At 42.9% G+C, this 16,057-nt stretch overlaps 1 protein-coding gene across 1 annotated transcript in view; it reads right to left on the reverse strand.

The window, feature by feature from the left end:
* IBTK (inhibitor of Bruton tyrosine kinase) overlaps positions 1-16,057 on the reverse strand; it is a 124,128-nt gene that overhangs the window by 57,970 nt on the left and 50,101 nt on the right. The window contains exon 12 of the mRNA XM_089693094.1: positions 9,562-10,170. Within this exon, the coding sequence (XP_089549220.1) occupies positions 9,562-10,170 (609 nt within the window). The remainder of the gene's footprint in view (positions 1-9,561; positions 10,171-16,057) is intronic.

The raw sequence follows: 16,057 nt of genomic DNA on the forward strand, positions 1-16,057 counted from the left end.
CTCAGTGAAAAAGCTCCTCTCCAGCACCGGAAATCATTAGAGGCAGTTGGGCTTCCTGACAGTTATTTACAACACATAAGACTGCACATTCACCTCAATACCTGGCAGTATGACCAACAAGCACGAAGAAGGAGCCCAGCCGCAAGTTTTTATCTGGACATGGCTTACAACAAAAAAGGCAGCAGCAACCACCCACTACAGGTTGCAACCAACACTCCGGCCAGATCCCGGAGTCCAGATTCCAACATCATACTGAAGTGTATCCTAATCATCCACACCATCAGACAAATTCACTACTTCCCCCAGAAGCACAGCTAAATACAAACCCAGTAGGACAAAGGAGACCAGCACAGAGAACTGACATAGAGGTGAGCACACCTAATGATTCTATGGATGACACAAGGAACTTCTAGATCCCATTACAGCCTTTCCTACTACTAATCAGCCTATTTTGGACACTACCATGAAAGATATGCTTGTTTCTTTGTATTCAAGCCTGCACTCAGATATGATGTCATGTATCCGGCAAATTAAAGCAGAAGTGCAGGATCTTTGTGATAGGGTCGAGATTAAAAACAAACAAAAAAAATGTGGGAGCTTGCCCCACCCTTCAATATTTTGGTAGATGCACATAATGAAAGAGGAGGACCCATCTTGGCTAAAGTCTAAAATGGCAGACTTGGAAGACAGGCCTTGCCACAAAAACTTTACGATTACTGGCGTCTCTATGTAGTTGTGCTGGCTGCACAGATTTAAAGACGTTGATGATCTTCTGCACTCTGTTTGTCAGGAATGGACTCAGCACTGGAGGTCGGACTCACCTGCCGTGTGGGTTGCAGTACCAGGGCTGACTAGTGGGTGCTCTCAGCAGCCAGAAGCTCACTCCTGCAGTCAGCCAACACCTGGGGCTGATTGCAGGAGGTTACAACCAATACCAAATTAAAAAAGAAAAAAGCGCCACTTACAAAAAACACCAAAATGTCAGCAGCATATCCCACCCAAAATAAATTTTGGCAACAATAATCCAAATTAAAAGGTATGCGCTAATAACAAACTTATACAAAAGTGTATATCATCATCCAAAAAACATTAGTGTTTTAAATAATTCTAGTGTCCAAACATAAATTAGTGTCCAAAAAATATATATATATCTTCAGTGACTTGAACCAATTGTGAAAAATCCACCACCAAAGGAGATTAAATGAACTCACCAGAGCTAATGGCTGGTCAGATTATAAACCAGCAACAGCGCTTGTGGTCTGGGAGCAATGAACCCGATGTCCAAATAGATATGGTGATGTTTCAGATACTTCCAGATAATAATAATCACAGCCAAACAACTTTGCAGCCCAAGCTCTTATGATGAACTTCTCCACTCTTTCTCATACCTCCATGAGAGCATGCAGTACACTCAGGGACAAAAAAGAGAACATAATGGTGCAATACGTTTTTTTCTTTTATCTCTTTAATAAAAAAGGTATAAGGAAACTCACAAACAAGGTGTCCAACAGACACCAGCTTCAATGGCAAAAAAGGGTTGAAATACAGTTAACGCTCACCGCAGATCTCTCCCATACAGCACAGAACATCAAGGCTCTCTAACGTCCACATCAAGTAGGCTACGCCCAACCGGTTAGCAATAACTGTATCTCAACCCTTTTTTGCCATTGAAGCTGGTGTCTGTTGGACACCTTGTTTGTGAGTTTCCTTATACCTTTTTTATTAAAGAGATAAAAGAAAAAAACGTATTGCACCATTATGTTCTCTTTTTTGTCCCTGAGTAGGTGCAGGAGGTGTATTTAAGGAATGGCCAGACCTGCAGTCAGTGCCTTGGTGTATGTTTCCCATGAGCCCCTGTACCTGTTATCCTGTGTTCCTGCCTATCTGCCTAGTTGCTGACCCTGCTTTGATCCTGACCTCTGCTGACCGTCTCCTGTTGAACCCCTGGCTTGCCTGACGATCCTCTGTACCGCGCTGCCCGTGAGTTACTGAACCCAGCTTGTGACCCTGACTATTCTCTGCCTGCTCCTCCGGTACCTCACTGCCCGCGCGTTGCTGACCTGGCCTGCCTGACTACGCCTGACGCTACCCAGAAAATCCATCCATCCCACACGGATCCAGTCACTACTGTCCAAACCTGCCAGCCCCTTCACATCAGGCTTTCCCTCGGTACATACCCTCGGCGGACCCCTCTACCACAGTTGGGTGCACTCAGGGGCCGTGACCTGGTCTCAGACCTGCGCCAAGTCCATCCCTACCATCAGGGGCTCTGGTGAAAAGGCAGACTGGGGCTTAGACTCCGCACCCTGGGGAATCCTGTTCTGTGGGTCACTAGAGATCCCGCCGGGCAGTGCCTGACAGTACCTTACGGCCCGCCTGACCATTCCACCTCTCCAGCCCTGTGTCAGTCCACACATTTCTGGTCACACCTGGATCCCTGACACTGTTCTACCTTCTAACACTAAAACAGAATTGGTGATAGATAGTGTACACCCCACATTCCCAAACCACCTCATTTACTAGATAATGTTCCAAGTTATGTGCTTCCACACAGTCACTCTTATTAAGAAAAATCCACCAAGCTCATCATTACATGAAATTATACAACTCTGATCTGAATGGGAGATACATCCGGAGCTATTCTTGTCCAAATCGGCACCGTTTTCTCCAAATGCTGCCTCGCCTGATTGGCAAGTGGCAACCCATAAGAGTGACGGTAAACAAATCTTCCCAAAGATATACCTGACTGCCTTACATTTAATATCACCTTATACTGATCTCTGAAAATTGGAGTTGAGACAACTTTGCTCTATTCTCCCTCAGTGCACATGCAGTAATTTCTGCAACTGGAACCCTCCTAAGATCCATTTGTTTCTCTTAGTTCTTACTATGTACCGTGGACTCTGTTTTTGCTTCCTCTATTTGTTGCAGCGCTTGACCTACTACTGACTCTTAGGCCACAGTCTTGGAGGATCATTTATCTTAAGGTGCTGGCACCTAATGCTGGAAGTATTTTACGAACTACTAGGGTTGCACCCTGTGGGTGTGGTGCGATTTGCAGCGCGATTTAAGCCATACAAAATGAATGGGTCAAATTGCACTGCACCCTCAGGGAAACTGCATGCAGTTTTGACAGGAATTACACCTCCTTCCTGCTCAAATCATATGTGATTCTTTGCAGTGCGATTTGAGCCCATTTATTTTGTGTGGTCTCAAACTGCACTGCAAAAAGTATCGGTTTCAGGTATCGGAGCATTTGCACAAGTCCTCATACAAATGCTTAGTATCGGCACGGATACTAATATCAGTACAACCCTCAGGGATGTTGAATTCATATCGCCCAATGCCGGGGACACGTAGTTCTGGGAGCCAAGCTCACCTGTCAGGTGGAAGCATTCGGGCAGCAGCGCTGCGGCTGATTGCTTTCACATAGTGCCAGCTTCTCCTCCCCTTTCCCTGTGTGAACCTCCCCCCACCCACTGTGTACTGGGCTCCGCTTGCACATCTGCGGGCCCAGGACCAGCTCACCACCGTCAGTTAGAGTGGAGGGAGGAGAGCGGACATGTCCATTCCCCTCCCCTTCTTGTCCTGACCCGGAAGAGATGTTAGGATGTCACTTCCAAGTCCCCGTTGAAAGATTCCTGGCCATGGAGCATTTTAGACCTCTAATGTCCCAATAAAGAAAAACAGTGACCGAACATCACATAATTTAAATATTTTATTGTAAAAAATGAAAGTTACACTCAAGCACATAACATTCCCCCCCCTGGAAAAAAATTTAGGCCCCACCCCTACATATACGCACGTATAAACGTAAACGCACACGCTGGGACGCCTACGAATGAGAATGTTGATTGCGATACACATGTCACATATCGCCGCACATACCAGAATAAGAGCAATAATTCTAGCACCAGACCTCCTTCGTAACACTATATTGATGACCTATAAGGGCTTTAAAAGTGTCACCTATAGTATATATAGGGTACTGAACTTTCTCGCCATCTCACGAGCACGCACAAATTTAAGGTTTGACAAGCTGGATATCTATTTACTCGCTGCAGCCTAATTTCTTATTTATTTTACAAAAAATATGGTAATTTATGTCTTTTTTTTTTTCCTGCCCTAAAATTAACTTGTATTTTGTACTGAAATTTTGCTGTAATATCATGCGACATAAAACATTAGAACTACCACTATTTTATTCTCTAGGGTGTCTGCTTTCAGAAAATATATAATGTTTGGGGGTTTTATGTCATCTTCAGGCCTAAAATGATTTTTTACAACTTGTGCAAAAAAACGCAAAACGGCTCTGGAAGCGAAAGGGATAAAGGATAAGCCCGACACTCCCCTTTCCTGAGGAGCAGCCAATCATCTCTCAAAGGTCTCTCTCCTCCTTGCTAGAGGTGCTTCCTCTTAGCGGTGCTGGAGACAGGCAGCGAGGTGAGGAGATAAACAGCGCAATGTTAAAATATTAAATGTTTAAGTCGCAATAAAACCCCTTTTGTTTTAAAACATTCCTAAAATCCTCCGATTTAAATATGGTTTTGGTAAAAAAATATTTTTTTTTATCTGGACATGTAGATCATCATGAGGACAAGTAGATTGGGGCACCGATTTAGTCCCTGGACAAGTAGTTTTTTTCAAAAATTTCCACCCCCCTGAACCCTACTATTTACTCCTTTCTGACCCTTTTGTTCTCTGGAATGCACACAAGGTGTACATATGTGGTATCACTCTAAAATTGTGTACACGGGCTAAAAGACAAAAACGATCAGCGCATTGGCAATCTCTTTTTTGAAATTCAAGCTTTAGAAGATAAATAGAACAAGGAATTGCCTGATCAAGCAATATCCTCTACCTTGACTAAACTTAGGCACGAATTACAGAGTTTATTGTGTGAGCAGTACGATAGGTACACCAGAAACCTAAAACGTAACTATTACAGTAGTGGTAATAATGCTGGAAAATTCTTGGCCCAGAGAATCGAGACCTAGACAACCAAGATCAAAATTTCATATTTTAATCCGGCTGATAAACGTAACATTATAAACCCTAAGCAGATTGCAGGCTCATTTGCAGATCATTAGAGCACCTTATATAATCTAAAAGAGAATACACAAACACCTCAACCATCGGATACCAGTAGAGCTGCATTCTTGTATACACTAAACCTACCTAAACTTGCCCAGGTGCAAGATCTTAAAGCTTCATTGACATGCCCTGAATATAGCAAAATGATAGATTTCCTTCCTAACTGTAAATCTCCAGCCTAGACGGGTTCTCTAGTGATTATAAACCATTTAAACCCCTTCTTAGCCCTCACCCTAACTATTTTTGTACTAAACCTGCCTCAACTGCTTGCTTTCACCTGAAGATGTTTAAGGCCTTTATCATCACCATACCTAAGCCAATCTCATTACTGAACACAGATGCCCAAATTTATGCAAAGATTGTAGCTAGATGTCTGCTTGACATCCTCCCTACATTGATCAAACCTAACCAATTGGATTTTACACAAGCTAGACAGGCGGATAATGCTACCAAGAGAATCCTAAATGTAGCCCACTTTGCTGAGACCAAATGTGTACCTTCTCTGCTTCTCTATCTTGATGTAGAGAAAGGCATACAATAGAATCTATTGGGACTACATGACTCAAGTACTACCCAAATCTATACCACAAATATGTTATCTCAAACATTTTGTAATACCAATGGCACCCATCATGGATGTCCACTATCTCCTTTTATTTTTAATCTCCACGGCAGAGGCTATTTGCTTGCACTCAGGTATAGGGAGCTTTACTTTTCAGCAACAACTGGATAAGATGAATCTTTTTGCCAATGATGTTATCATGCTTCTGATACATCTAATGAACTCTCTGCTTAAAGCACAATGCGTACTAACACTTTTTAGTACACTATCTTGCTATAAAGTGGAGTTCTGCAAGTCATTGATACTTGATTTAGGTATTGACCCATATCTTGGAATTACCTTAACACCTAAAACTGCAATGTTAGCCGATTTAAGTAATACGTTACTTATAGAAAAATTGTCTAAATAAGCTTTGAACCTGGCTTAATTTGACTTATACTAAATTGCCAAAAGTATTGGGACGCCTGCCTTTACACGCACATGAACTTTAATGGAATTCCAGTCTTAGTCTGTAGGGTTCAATATTGAGTTGGCCCACCCTTTGCAGCTATAACAGCTTCAACTCTTCTGGGAAGGCCGTCCACAAGGTTTAGGAGTGTGTCTATGGGAATGTTTGACCATTCTTCCAGAAGCACATTTGTGATGTCAGACACTAATGTCCGACGAGAAGGCCTGGCCCGCAGTATCCACTCTAATTCATCCCAAAGGTGTTCTATCAGGTTGAGGTCAGGACTCTGTGCAGGCCAGTCAAGTTCCTCCACCCCAAACTCACTCATCCATGTCTTTATAGACCTTGCTTTGTGCACTGGTGTGCAGTCACGTTGGAACAGGAAGTGGCCATCCCCAAACTGTTCCCACAAAGTTGGGAGCATGAAATTGTCCAAAATGTCTTGGTATGCTGACGCCTTAAGTGTTCCCTTTATTGAAACTAAGGGGCCAAGCCCGACCCCTGAAAAACAACCCCACACCATAATCCCCTCCATCAAACTTTACACTTGGCACAATGCAGACAGGCAAGTACCATTCTCCTGGCAACTGCCAAACTCAGACACGTCCATCGGATTGCCAGAGAGATCACTTCAGAGAACACGTCTCCACTGCTCTAGAGTTCAGTGGCAACGTGCTTTACACCACTGCATCCAACACTTTGCATTGCACTTGGTGATGTAAGGCTTGGATGCAGCTGCTCAGCCATGGAAACCCATTCCATGAAGCTCTCTACGCACTGTTGTTGTGCTAATCTGAAGGCCACATGAAGTTTGGAGGTCTTTAGGTACTGACACTGCAGACAGTGGGCGACTTGTGCTTCAGCATGTGCTGCCCCAATCTGTCATTTTACATGCCCTACCACTTCATGGCTGATTTGTTGTTGTCTCGAGTTACATCCACTTTGTTATGATACCACTAACACTTGACCATGGAATATTTAGTAACAAGGAAATTTCACAGATGGACTTATTGCACAGGTGGCAACCTATCACGGTACCACGCTTGAATTCACTGAGATCCTGAGAGCGACCCATTCTTTCACAAACATTTGTAGAAGCAGTCTGCACGCCTAGATGCTTGATTTTATACAAAAGTACAAACAAAACCAGCGCTCAAACTGCAGACTAGAAGTAATTTTGAATGTCAAACGTTGAGGTGCAGCCCTTCAAAGATCAGGAAATCTTGGTACTGGTAGACAAAAGCAAACAAGGGCATACTCTCATCGTGCCTTACCATGGTACACCACGAATTTATTTAGAAAACACATAGATGTATACTCACAAACTAAAGACAATAAAAACAGAGCAGATAAATCCGTAATGTCAGTCCAATGGAATACTAGACCCTTGTAGAGAAAGGCTTGTTTGCCCTTGTTTGCTTGATTTTATACACCTGTGGCCATGGAGGTGGACTGAAACACCTGAATTCAATGATTTGGAGGCGTGTCCCAATACTTTTGGCAATATAGTTTATCTTGCTAAAATGGATTTGCATTCTTTAAAATGCTTCTCTTTACTCAAATGCTTTAGGACTCCCTACCGATCCCTCTTAAGTCTCCGTTAACTGAATACTCTACTTAATTTATTTGGAATAATAAAAAAGCCTGGGTTGCCCATTCACATTAAACAGGAAATTTTGAGGAATGGGATATATATCGATATTAAAGATGACTATAAATCAGTTAATTTGCAGCAGCTTAAATACAGTTTTAAGCCATCTCCTGATATAACATGTCACAAATTGAGAAACCCTTAGTACCTACAATTGATCTTTATTCCTGCCTAATGACAGATCTTTGGCCACCCTTTGACATGATGGTATTACAATCAATTGTGGCCTGGAGAACTCTACTCTATATCCTGAGACTACCCCCAAACTAGTCCCATTCCTGTACCTATTTAGAGTATTTGAAACCCTTATACTTCATATGTCAGTCAAATTGTGGTATGATAAAGGTATTACTGTCACTGTAGAGCACACTCTCAAAAGCCTGGAAAAGCTCACTGAATTTGGCCTCTCAAATTTCAAATATTTGAAGTAATCTGCAGACAGTACATTACCTAGTAATACGTCTAAATAGAACAGTGAATCCTGAGTAGACTTGGCAATATTATACTTCCACCACACCTAACAGGAAAGGCATATCTCTATTACATAATAAGGTGTCTTGACAAAACAACTCCATTTATGAAAAGGGAGTTTGATTTAGCCACTATCAATACTTTATTAACCCAAAACATTACACTGAGAAGGTATCTAACCCCATTTTGACTGGCCAAAATGATCTTCCTCAGGTTAACCCCTTAGCTGGAGAGGATGCAGGTCTGTGGGCAATTTAATGCACATTTAAAGGAAATGTAGAAACCTTATCAGTTTCTGGTGAACAAGTTTCCAAATTATATCAGAGGTTACAGGAATATTTGTTACACCAACACCACCACTAGCTATTTTAAACCTAGCAATCAATAAATATCCTGTTCATATTCGAACACTTATTACTCATACTTTTAGCTGCTAGAATAATAATCACCAGACACTGGAAGCAAAAGCTAGCACCTAATCCATCTGAAAACCATTGATTTGGTCAAAACATATTATGGGTTAGATGTACTATAACTGGTACACAAAGAATCTGGTGCAGCTGTGCATTGTAACCAATCAGCTTCCAGGTTTTCTTGGCAAAGCTTAACTGAACAAGCTGAAGTTACAAGCTGATTGGTTACTATGCACAGCTGCACCAGATTCTGGGTGCACCAGTTTTAGTAACTCTCCCCCTATATGTATGAAAGGTTATTAGCTACGAGACAGCTTTCACTCACTTTGAAATGGCTTGGAAACCTTGGATTCTGTGGATTGAGCAGTATAAATGTCCAGAAACTACCTTATACTGTATCTTTTTGTTGCTTTACATTTTGTAGACCCTGTGCTGCTAAGATCATTATTTTCTGTATATTTTGCGTGTTTTTGTTGTAGACATATCTGCCTTTTAAGGCGCAGTTATGTACTTATTTTGTAAAACCTAACAAAAATGTATTAAAAAAAATGTTCAGGCAAGAATACACAAATGTTATTCATTATTGTTGCAATCACACAATCAACCAAATTTCTGTCTCTACTAACCAATCTTTATCCTATATAAATGTTATTCTAATAATTTACGCAAACCATTTCTTTGTAAAGGTTTTATATGCTTCTCAACTGGCAAGATTTCCCATCACTTCCTATCTTGTTTGACACCCTGCATCAAACATGAAATTAGAGCCAGCAATAAAACCCTGAAAAAGACTCTAACCCTTCTTTTCCATTTAAAGAAAAAGAAACAATTGCCTATAATAATATAATTTTTATATTACTTTTTTTTTTTTTTTTAAACCAAACTTAAAAATGTTAAAATTCAATAAAAAAGGACAACAAACCTTGAACTCAGATTGCTGAGGCCAAACTTCTTGGCTAGATTTTGCAGCATTTTAACAGGGCTATTTTCTTCACTAACATATTTACTTTTTTTGGACGGCTTTGTTTTGCCCTTCTTCTTGTCACTGTCTGTACAGATCTGGCTGTTCTTGTACACCTCATAGGCAGACTTGCTTTTAACATCCTCGTGAAAACAAATCTTCTGGAAATCTGAAATGATGGTATCTTGATTTAGTTCTATATTTTCTTTGAGGATAAATCTGGGTTTGTGACCGTGGATCAACATATCACATGTGTCAGTGTAGACAAACTGCAGGATGTAGGTGAAAAGCGCTGGAGGGACTTTCTCAAGGACAAACAGATCACATCCTGCTGAATCCTCTCCATTATGGTAGAGCTCTAGAAAGTCAGCTTGGTTGCTGTCCCCAGAAAAAAACAGCTTGCGGAAGTAGTCACATTTCAAGGCCAAAATGTACTTGTGTGCAGGAAATGTCTGGGAACCCAGCAAAAAAGTCACATCATGAATGTTGTCCATCTCATCTACTTCTTTAAGCAGCTTATCGAAATCTTCAGCAAAAATTGAGGAAGACACCACAGGGACTTCAAAAAGGCTAAAATGCAAAACAAAACATCAGCTTAAACTTGTGTGTTTAATGATAAATTGATACAAAAATTCCCTAGCACATTTGTCAACATTTTAAGTTTCTGTTGTATACATTTGCAAATACATGTACAGCTGTTTAAAGGCAGCCTAGAAGAGTGTGTACCCAATTCTTAGCTTTATGTCCCAACTTGGTGCTTTATATATACAGTATATACTGTATACAGCAATGCATACATGGTGAGCAGGTATTTCTTAGAGATAGCTTCTTCCCTAAAGCCTCCCTAAAGTGATACTCCAGCCCCACATTCTCCTGAATAAATGTGTCAGACATCCCCTCTAAGTGTTTAAACTGGTTGTAAAGGCTCAAGGTTTTTTACCTTCATGCATTCTTTGCACGTCTGATTGTCAATGAACACAGAGCAGTGGCTCGGTAGTGAGCTTGCTCAGGTGCCCCCACAGCAAGCTGCTTGTGGAGGCACTTGACAGGAGGGAGGAGCCAGGTGCATTGGCGGGGAACCCAAGGAGGATGGGAGCTACATTTGCACAGAGTAGCCAATGGTGATGCCCAAGAAAGAAATTCTGTAGACAGGTGTCTTTCATACACAAAACGAGTTGTCGTTCGGAGCACCTTCTTAAATTGACTAATCTGTGTACCACATGAGCACATAGCCAGTCTGTGGGAGCCAGAATTATTGATGGTTGGTAGGGGATCAAATACTGATTTTACTCACTGTACGGCAACTCAATTTATAACATTTGTATCGTGTTTTTTTTGGTTGATATTTTGTCTCTATCATTTACAATAAACCTATGATGAAAATTATAAACCCTTCATGTTTTCGTAAGCGAACAAACTTACAAAATCTGCAGGAGATCAAATAGTTATTTTCCCCACGGTGTGTGTGTAGTTGTGCGGGACAACTTTCGCCTAAGCAATCCAAAATCTAGGTACCCAACCCCCCTATCAAAAAAATGCCCAAAAGAGTTAGTGGAGGTGGGGGGGGGGGGACATAAAGTGGAGGGTGAAATTCTGCTTTAAAGTTTAAAAACCCTTTGTCTACAAGGTATGTTTAGAAATGTTCTAGCATCCATATTGCTGGAACAGGATTTTCACTTTGATTTGAAGTGTTGCCTTAGAGACTTTTATACGGGTTTTCTTTTCACTTACTGTTCATGTACTTTATGTTTTGTGGATTTTTAGCACAGATTTATTAATTAAATATATTTTACACTAAGGTTTTGTAGTTAGGTTTTTTTTTTCTTTAAAGCGCTGTATCATATACTGTAAATCTATTCATATACAGCACCTAGGATACCTAGGGGGAAACAGATGCCACTCAAACAAACCCACATGGATTCAATGAAGAATGTTGGCCTCAGTTCTCACTCCGCCCACACCTTCTGACACATTTCGCTCCGCCCTTCGAGGCTTGGCTGGAGTGAGAGCTGAGGCCAACATGAACATTCCTCACTGAATCTATGTTGGTTGGCTTGTGTGACATCCAATTCCCCAGTGTTTTCTTCACAATCCTGGATTAATGTTAGGACATCTGCACCAATCTTCAGAGTATGGGCAAAAGTTAACCCACATTGCCTGACTGAGTGGCGCTGCAAGCCTGTCATCACCTAGCATACCTAATTATTTAAATATATATATTATATATAACACACACACACACACACTATCTCACAGAAGTGAGTCCACCCCTCACATTTTGTTAAATATTTTATTATATCTTTTCATGTGACAACACTGAAGAAATGACACTTTGCTACAATGTGTAGTACAGTAGTGAGTGTACAGCTTGTATAACAGTGTAAATTTGCTGTCCCCTCAAAATAACCCACAGCCATTAATGTCTAAACCGCTGGCAACAAAAGTGAGTACACCCCTAAGTGACAATGTCCAAATTGAGCCCAATTAGCCATTTTCTCTCCCAGGTGTCATGTGACTCCTTAGTGTTACTCAGGTGTGAATGGGGAGCAGGTGTGTTAAATTTGGTATTAACGCTCTCACTCTCTCATACTGGTCACTGGAAGTTCAATATGGCACCTCATGGCAAAGAACTCTCTGAGGATCTTAAAAAAAGAATTGTTGCCCTACATAAAGATGGCCAAGGCTATACGAAGATTGCCAAGACCATGAAACTGTGCTGCAGCACGGAGGCCAAGACCATACAGCGCTTTAAAAGGACAGGTTCCACTCAGAACAGGCCTCGCCATGGTCAACCAAAGAAGTTGGGTGCACGTGCTCAGCGTCATATCCATAGGTTGTCTTTGAGAAATAGACATATGAGTGCTGCCAGAATTGCTGCAGGGGTGGGGGGGGGGTTAGCCTGTTAGTGCTCAGACCATACGCTGCACACTGCATCAAATTGGTCTGCATGGCTGTTGTCCCAGAAGGAAGTCTCTTCTAAAGATGATGCACAAGAAAGCCCGCAAACCGTTTGCTGAAGACAAGCAGACTAAGGACATGGATTACTGGAACCATGTCCTGTGGTCTGATGAGACCAAGATAAACTGATTTGGTTCAGATGGTGTCAAGCGTGTGTGGTGGCAACCAGGAGAGGAGTACAAAGACAAGTGTGTCTTGCCTACAGTCAAGCATGGTGGTGGAAGTGTCATGGTCTGGGGCTGCATGAGTGCTGCCGGCACTGGGGAGCTACAGTTCATTAAGGTTGTCAAACGAGATCAGAAGAGACTGGGCAGCAGGACAGTATTCCAACATGATAAAAACCCCAAACACACCTCCAAAACGACCACTGCCTTGCTAAAGAAGCTGAGAAGGGTATGGACTGGCCAAGCAGGTCTCCAGACCTAAACTCTATTGAGCATCTGTGGGGCATCCTCAAATGGAAGGTGGAGGAGTGCAAGGTCTCTAACATCCACCAACTCCATGATGTCGTCATGGAGGAGTGGAAGAGGACTCCAGTGGCAACCTGTGAAGCTCTGGTGAACTCCATGCCCAAGAGGGTTAAGGCAGTGCTGGAAAATAATGGTGGCCACACAAATTGACACTTTGGGCCCAATTTGGACATTTTCACTTAGAGGTGTACTCAACTTTTTTGCCAGCGTCATTTCTTCAGTGTTGTCACAAGAAAAAATAGAATAACATATTTAAAAAATGTGAGGAGAGGAGATGGGAGAGAGAGAGAGAAGGGGAGAGAGAGAGAGAGAGAAGGGGGGAGAGAGAGAGAGGGGGAGAGAGAGGGAGAGAAGGGGGAGAGAGAGAAGGGGGGGGAGAAGGGGAGAGAGGGGGGAGAGAGAGAAGGGGAGAGAGGGGGGAGAGAAGGGGGGGGAGAGAGAGGAGGATAGAGGGGAGAGAGAGGGGGGGAGAGAGGGGTGGGAGAGAGGGGGGGAGAGAGAGGGGGGGAGAGAGAGGGGGGGAGAGAGGGGTGGGAGAGAGGGGGGAGAGAGGGGTGGGAGAGAGGGGGGAGAGAGGGGGGAGAGAGGGGTGGGAGAGGGGTGGGAGAGAGGGGGGAGAGAGGGGTGGGAGAGAGGGGGGAGAGGGGGGAGAGAGGGGGGGAGAGGGGGGAGAGAGGGGGGGAGAGAGAGGTGGGAGGGGGGAGAGAGAGGCGGGAGGGGGAGAGGTGGGAGGGGGGAGAGAGAGGCGGGAGGGGGAGAGGGGGGGAGGGGGAGAGAGAGGGGGGGAGAGAGGGGAGAGATGGAGAGAAAGAGAAAAGGAAAGAGAGAGAGAGAGAAGGAGAGAAAGAGAAAAGGAGATAGAGAGAAGGAGAGAGAGACAGACACACACGGGGGATGATTAGCTCTAGTGGTAGATGCTTCCAACAAAGTGAGTCCACGCTAGTCCGGGACTCTTTTTCAGGGTCCACTTTTATTAAAAAGACAAGACATCTTTAATGCACACCGCCTTGAGCCCTTTTGATGCCCACAGATTTGAGCCCTTTTGATGCCCACAGCATCTGTCTCACATAGAGACTAACAATGGCAGCCACTGCTCCAACTGCACTCCACTCCCCCCCTGCAAGTCTTGGCAGACCATCATTGTAAGGGCTGTGATCACCTGGTCCCACAAACTGCTGGTTGACTACAAAATCTGGACACTGGATTGGAGATTTCTTCCCCTCCAAGGCACTTTGAAATTTCAAACTACGGAGCCTCATCCAGAAATATCAAAATCCGGAGAAACCTGCAACAGCAGTTGTCTCCACTCAAAATCTACGCTCCGCAGTTCTCCACACGTGCAGACCCTGTGTTTATTACCTGACCATCTCTACCTACTCTCTTTTTTTTTTTTTTTTTTAACAAATTCTTTAGTTGCAGCTTGACATCAGTACAAGCATAACAGTATCCACAGAGATATACAGCATACAAGAACATATTACAGCAAATATCAGCAGTAAGTCATTGTAGATCAAAGACAAATAGGACGTAGACCAGATTCTAAACAGCCATCGCACTCTCGAACTAAATCACTCAAGGCAAAACAAAGCACATAAAAAGATGATCAAAATATTTTAGGACACTTAACTCTAGATCAGAAGGGTACCTGTGCCTCCAGCTGCACCGCACATTTTTCCATTTTAGACAGAAGAGAGGCCCCAAAAGGGGCAAAAGTATACAATCAGAAAATCCACAAGGGGAAAGAAAAACAAAGAAAAAAATATGATAAGGAGAAAGACAAGAAAAGACAAGGATAGGGCACAGAAGGGGGAATACATACAACACCATCTCCTCCTGGGCCAAACCCACAGCTTCTTAGGACCAAGAGCAGAACCCCAAAGAATTATACCACTAGGGAAGCATGTTCCTCAGAGTATATAAACTCGTGCCAATAATACCATTTCTAAAGGAAGCGTTGCCGATCAACCCTGTCTGTTGCCACCATATCCTCCATAGCATTAATTTCTGCCACTCTCCGCAGCCATACCGAAATAGTTGGGGCCTGCATCTGTTTCCAAAACATAGGGATGCAGCTCTTTGCTGCAGTCAACAATAGAGGTAGAATAGAGCGCCTGTAGGACCTTTCCAAAAAACTGTGATGATGCAAAAGAAAAAAAGCTGGGTCCCTGACAAATACATGATCAGTAAACTTTTGACCAATACGGTGTACGCCGTCCCAAAATCCCTGTAAATGAGGGCAGGGTCAAAAAATGTGAAACAAGGAACCAGAGTCTTCCCCCACACCGCCAGCATCAATCACTACAATGAGAAAATATTGCCTGCAATCCAGCACGTCAGCAGCTTAAAGCCCGACTCCTGAAACTTAGAGCAGATCGACGATTTAAAAGAAAATTTGAGAAGTCTCTCTCCATGTGTGTCCGTAAAATGTAGTCCCAAAGTCCTATTTCCATTTGCGAATATAAGGTAACTTGTACGATGAAGACTGGGATACCAAAAGTTGATAAGTTTGAGAAATCGCATGACGAATCGGGGAATCCTCCAAAGTATCTCAGAGTAAGTGCCCGCCAAAATGCTTGTGCAGCTGGCAGCGCTCCAAGGAAATAAGATAATCGCATTTTATGACAAAAAGATAGTCCTGCAAATTACACTGAATCAAACAGCTGGCTCATGGTAATCCAACCATTCTGTGATAAAAAATGCTGGGCCTGATAGAATCCCAGCGATTTTAGGACCTGAAATCTCGGCTCTCGTAGACCCGGACTAGTTACGAGACAACCTGGGAGATTTATAAGCCCAGATGAAATCAGAGATACTGCGGTTTACAGAAAGCAGAAATGCATGCGGAACACGGAGTGGTAACGCCTGTAGCAGGTAAAGGAGTCTGGGTAAGACATTCATCTTAACTATGCTGCAGCGGCCAAACCAGGAAAACAAATCACCCTGTCAATTTGTCAAGTCTTTTCGAATAGCACTGATAAATTCAACTGAAAAACATCCTCCAGTCTCTCCTTCATATAAATACCCAGATA

The sequence above is a fragment of the Staurois parvus genome, unplaced genomic scaffold (genome assembly GCF_062004578.1).
Source record: "Staurois parvus isolate SC_StPar_1 unplaced genomic scaffold, SC_StPar_1.0 ptg000613l, whole genome shotgun sequence".
NCBI classification, from domain to species: Eukaryota; Metazoa; Chordata; class Amphibia; order Anura; family Ranidae; genus Staurois; species Staurois parvus.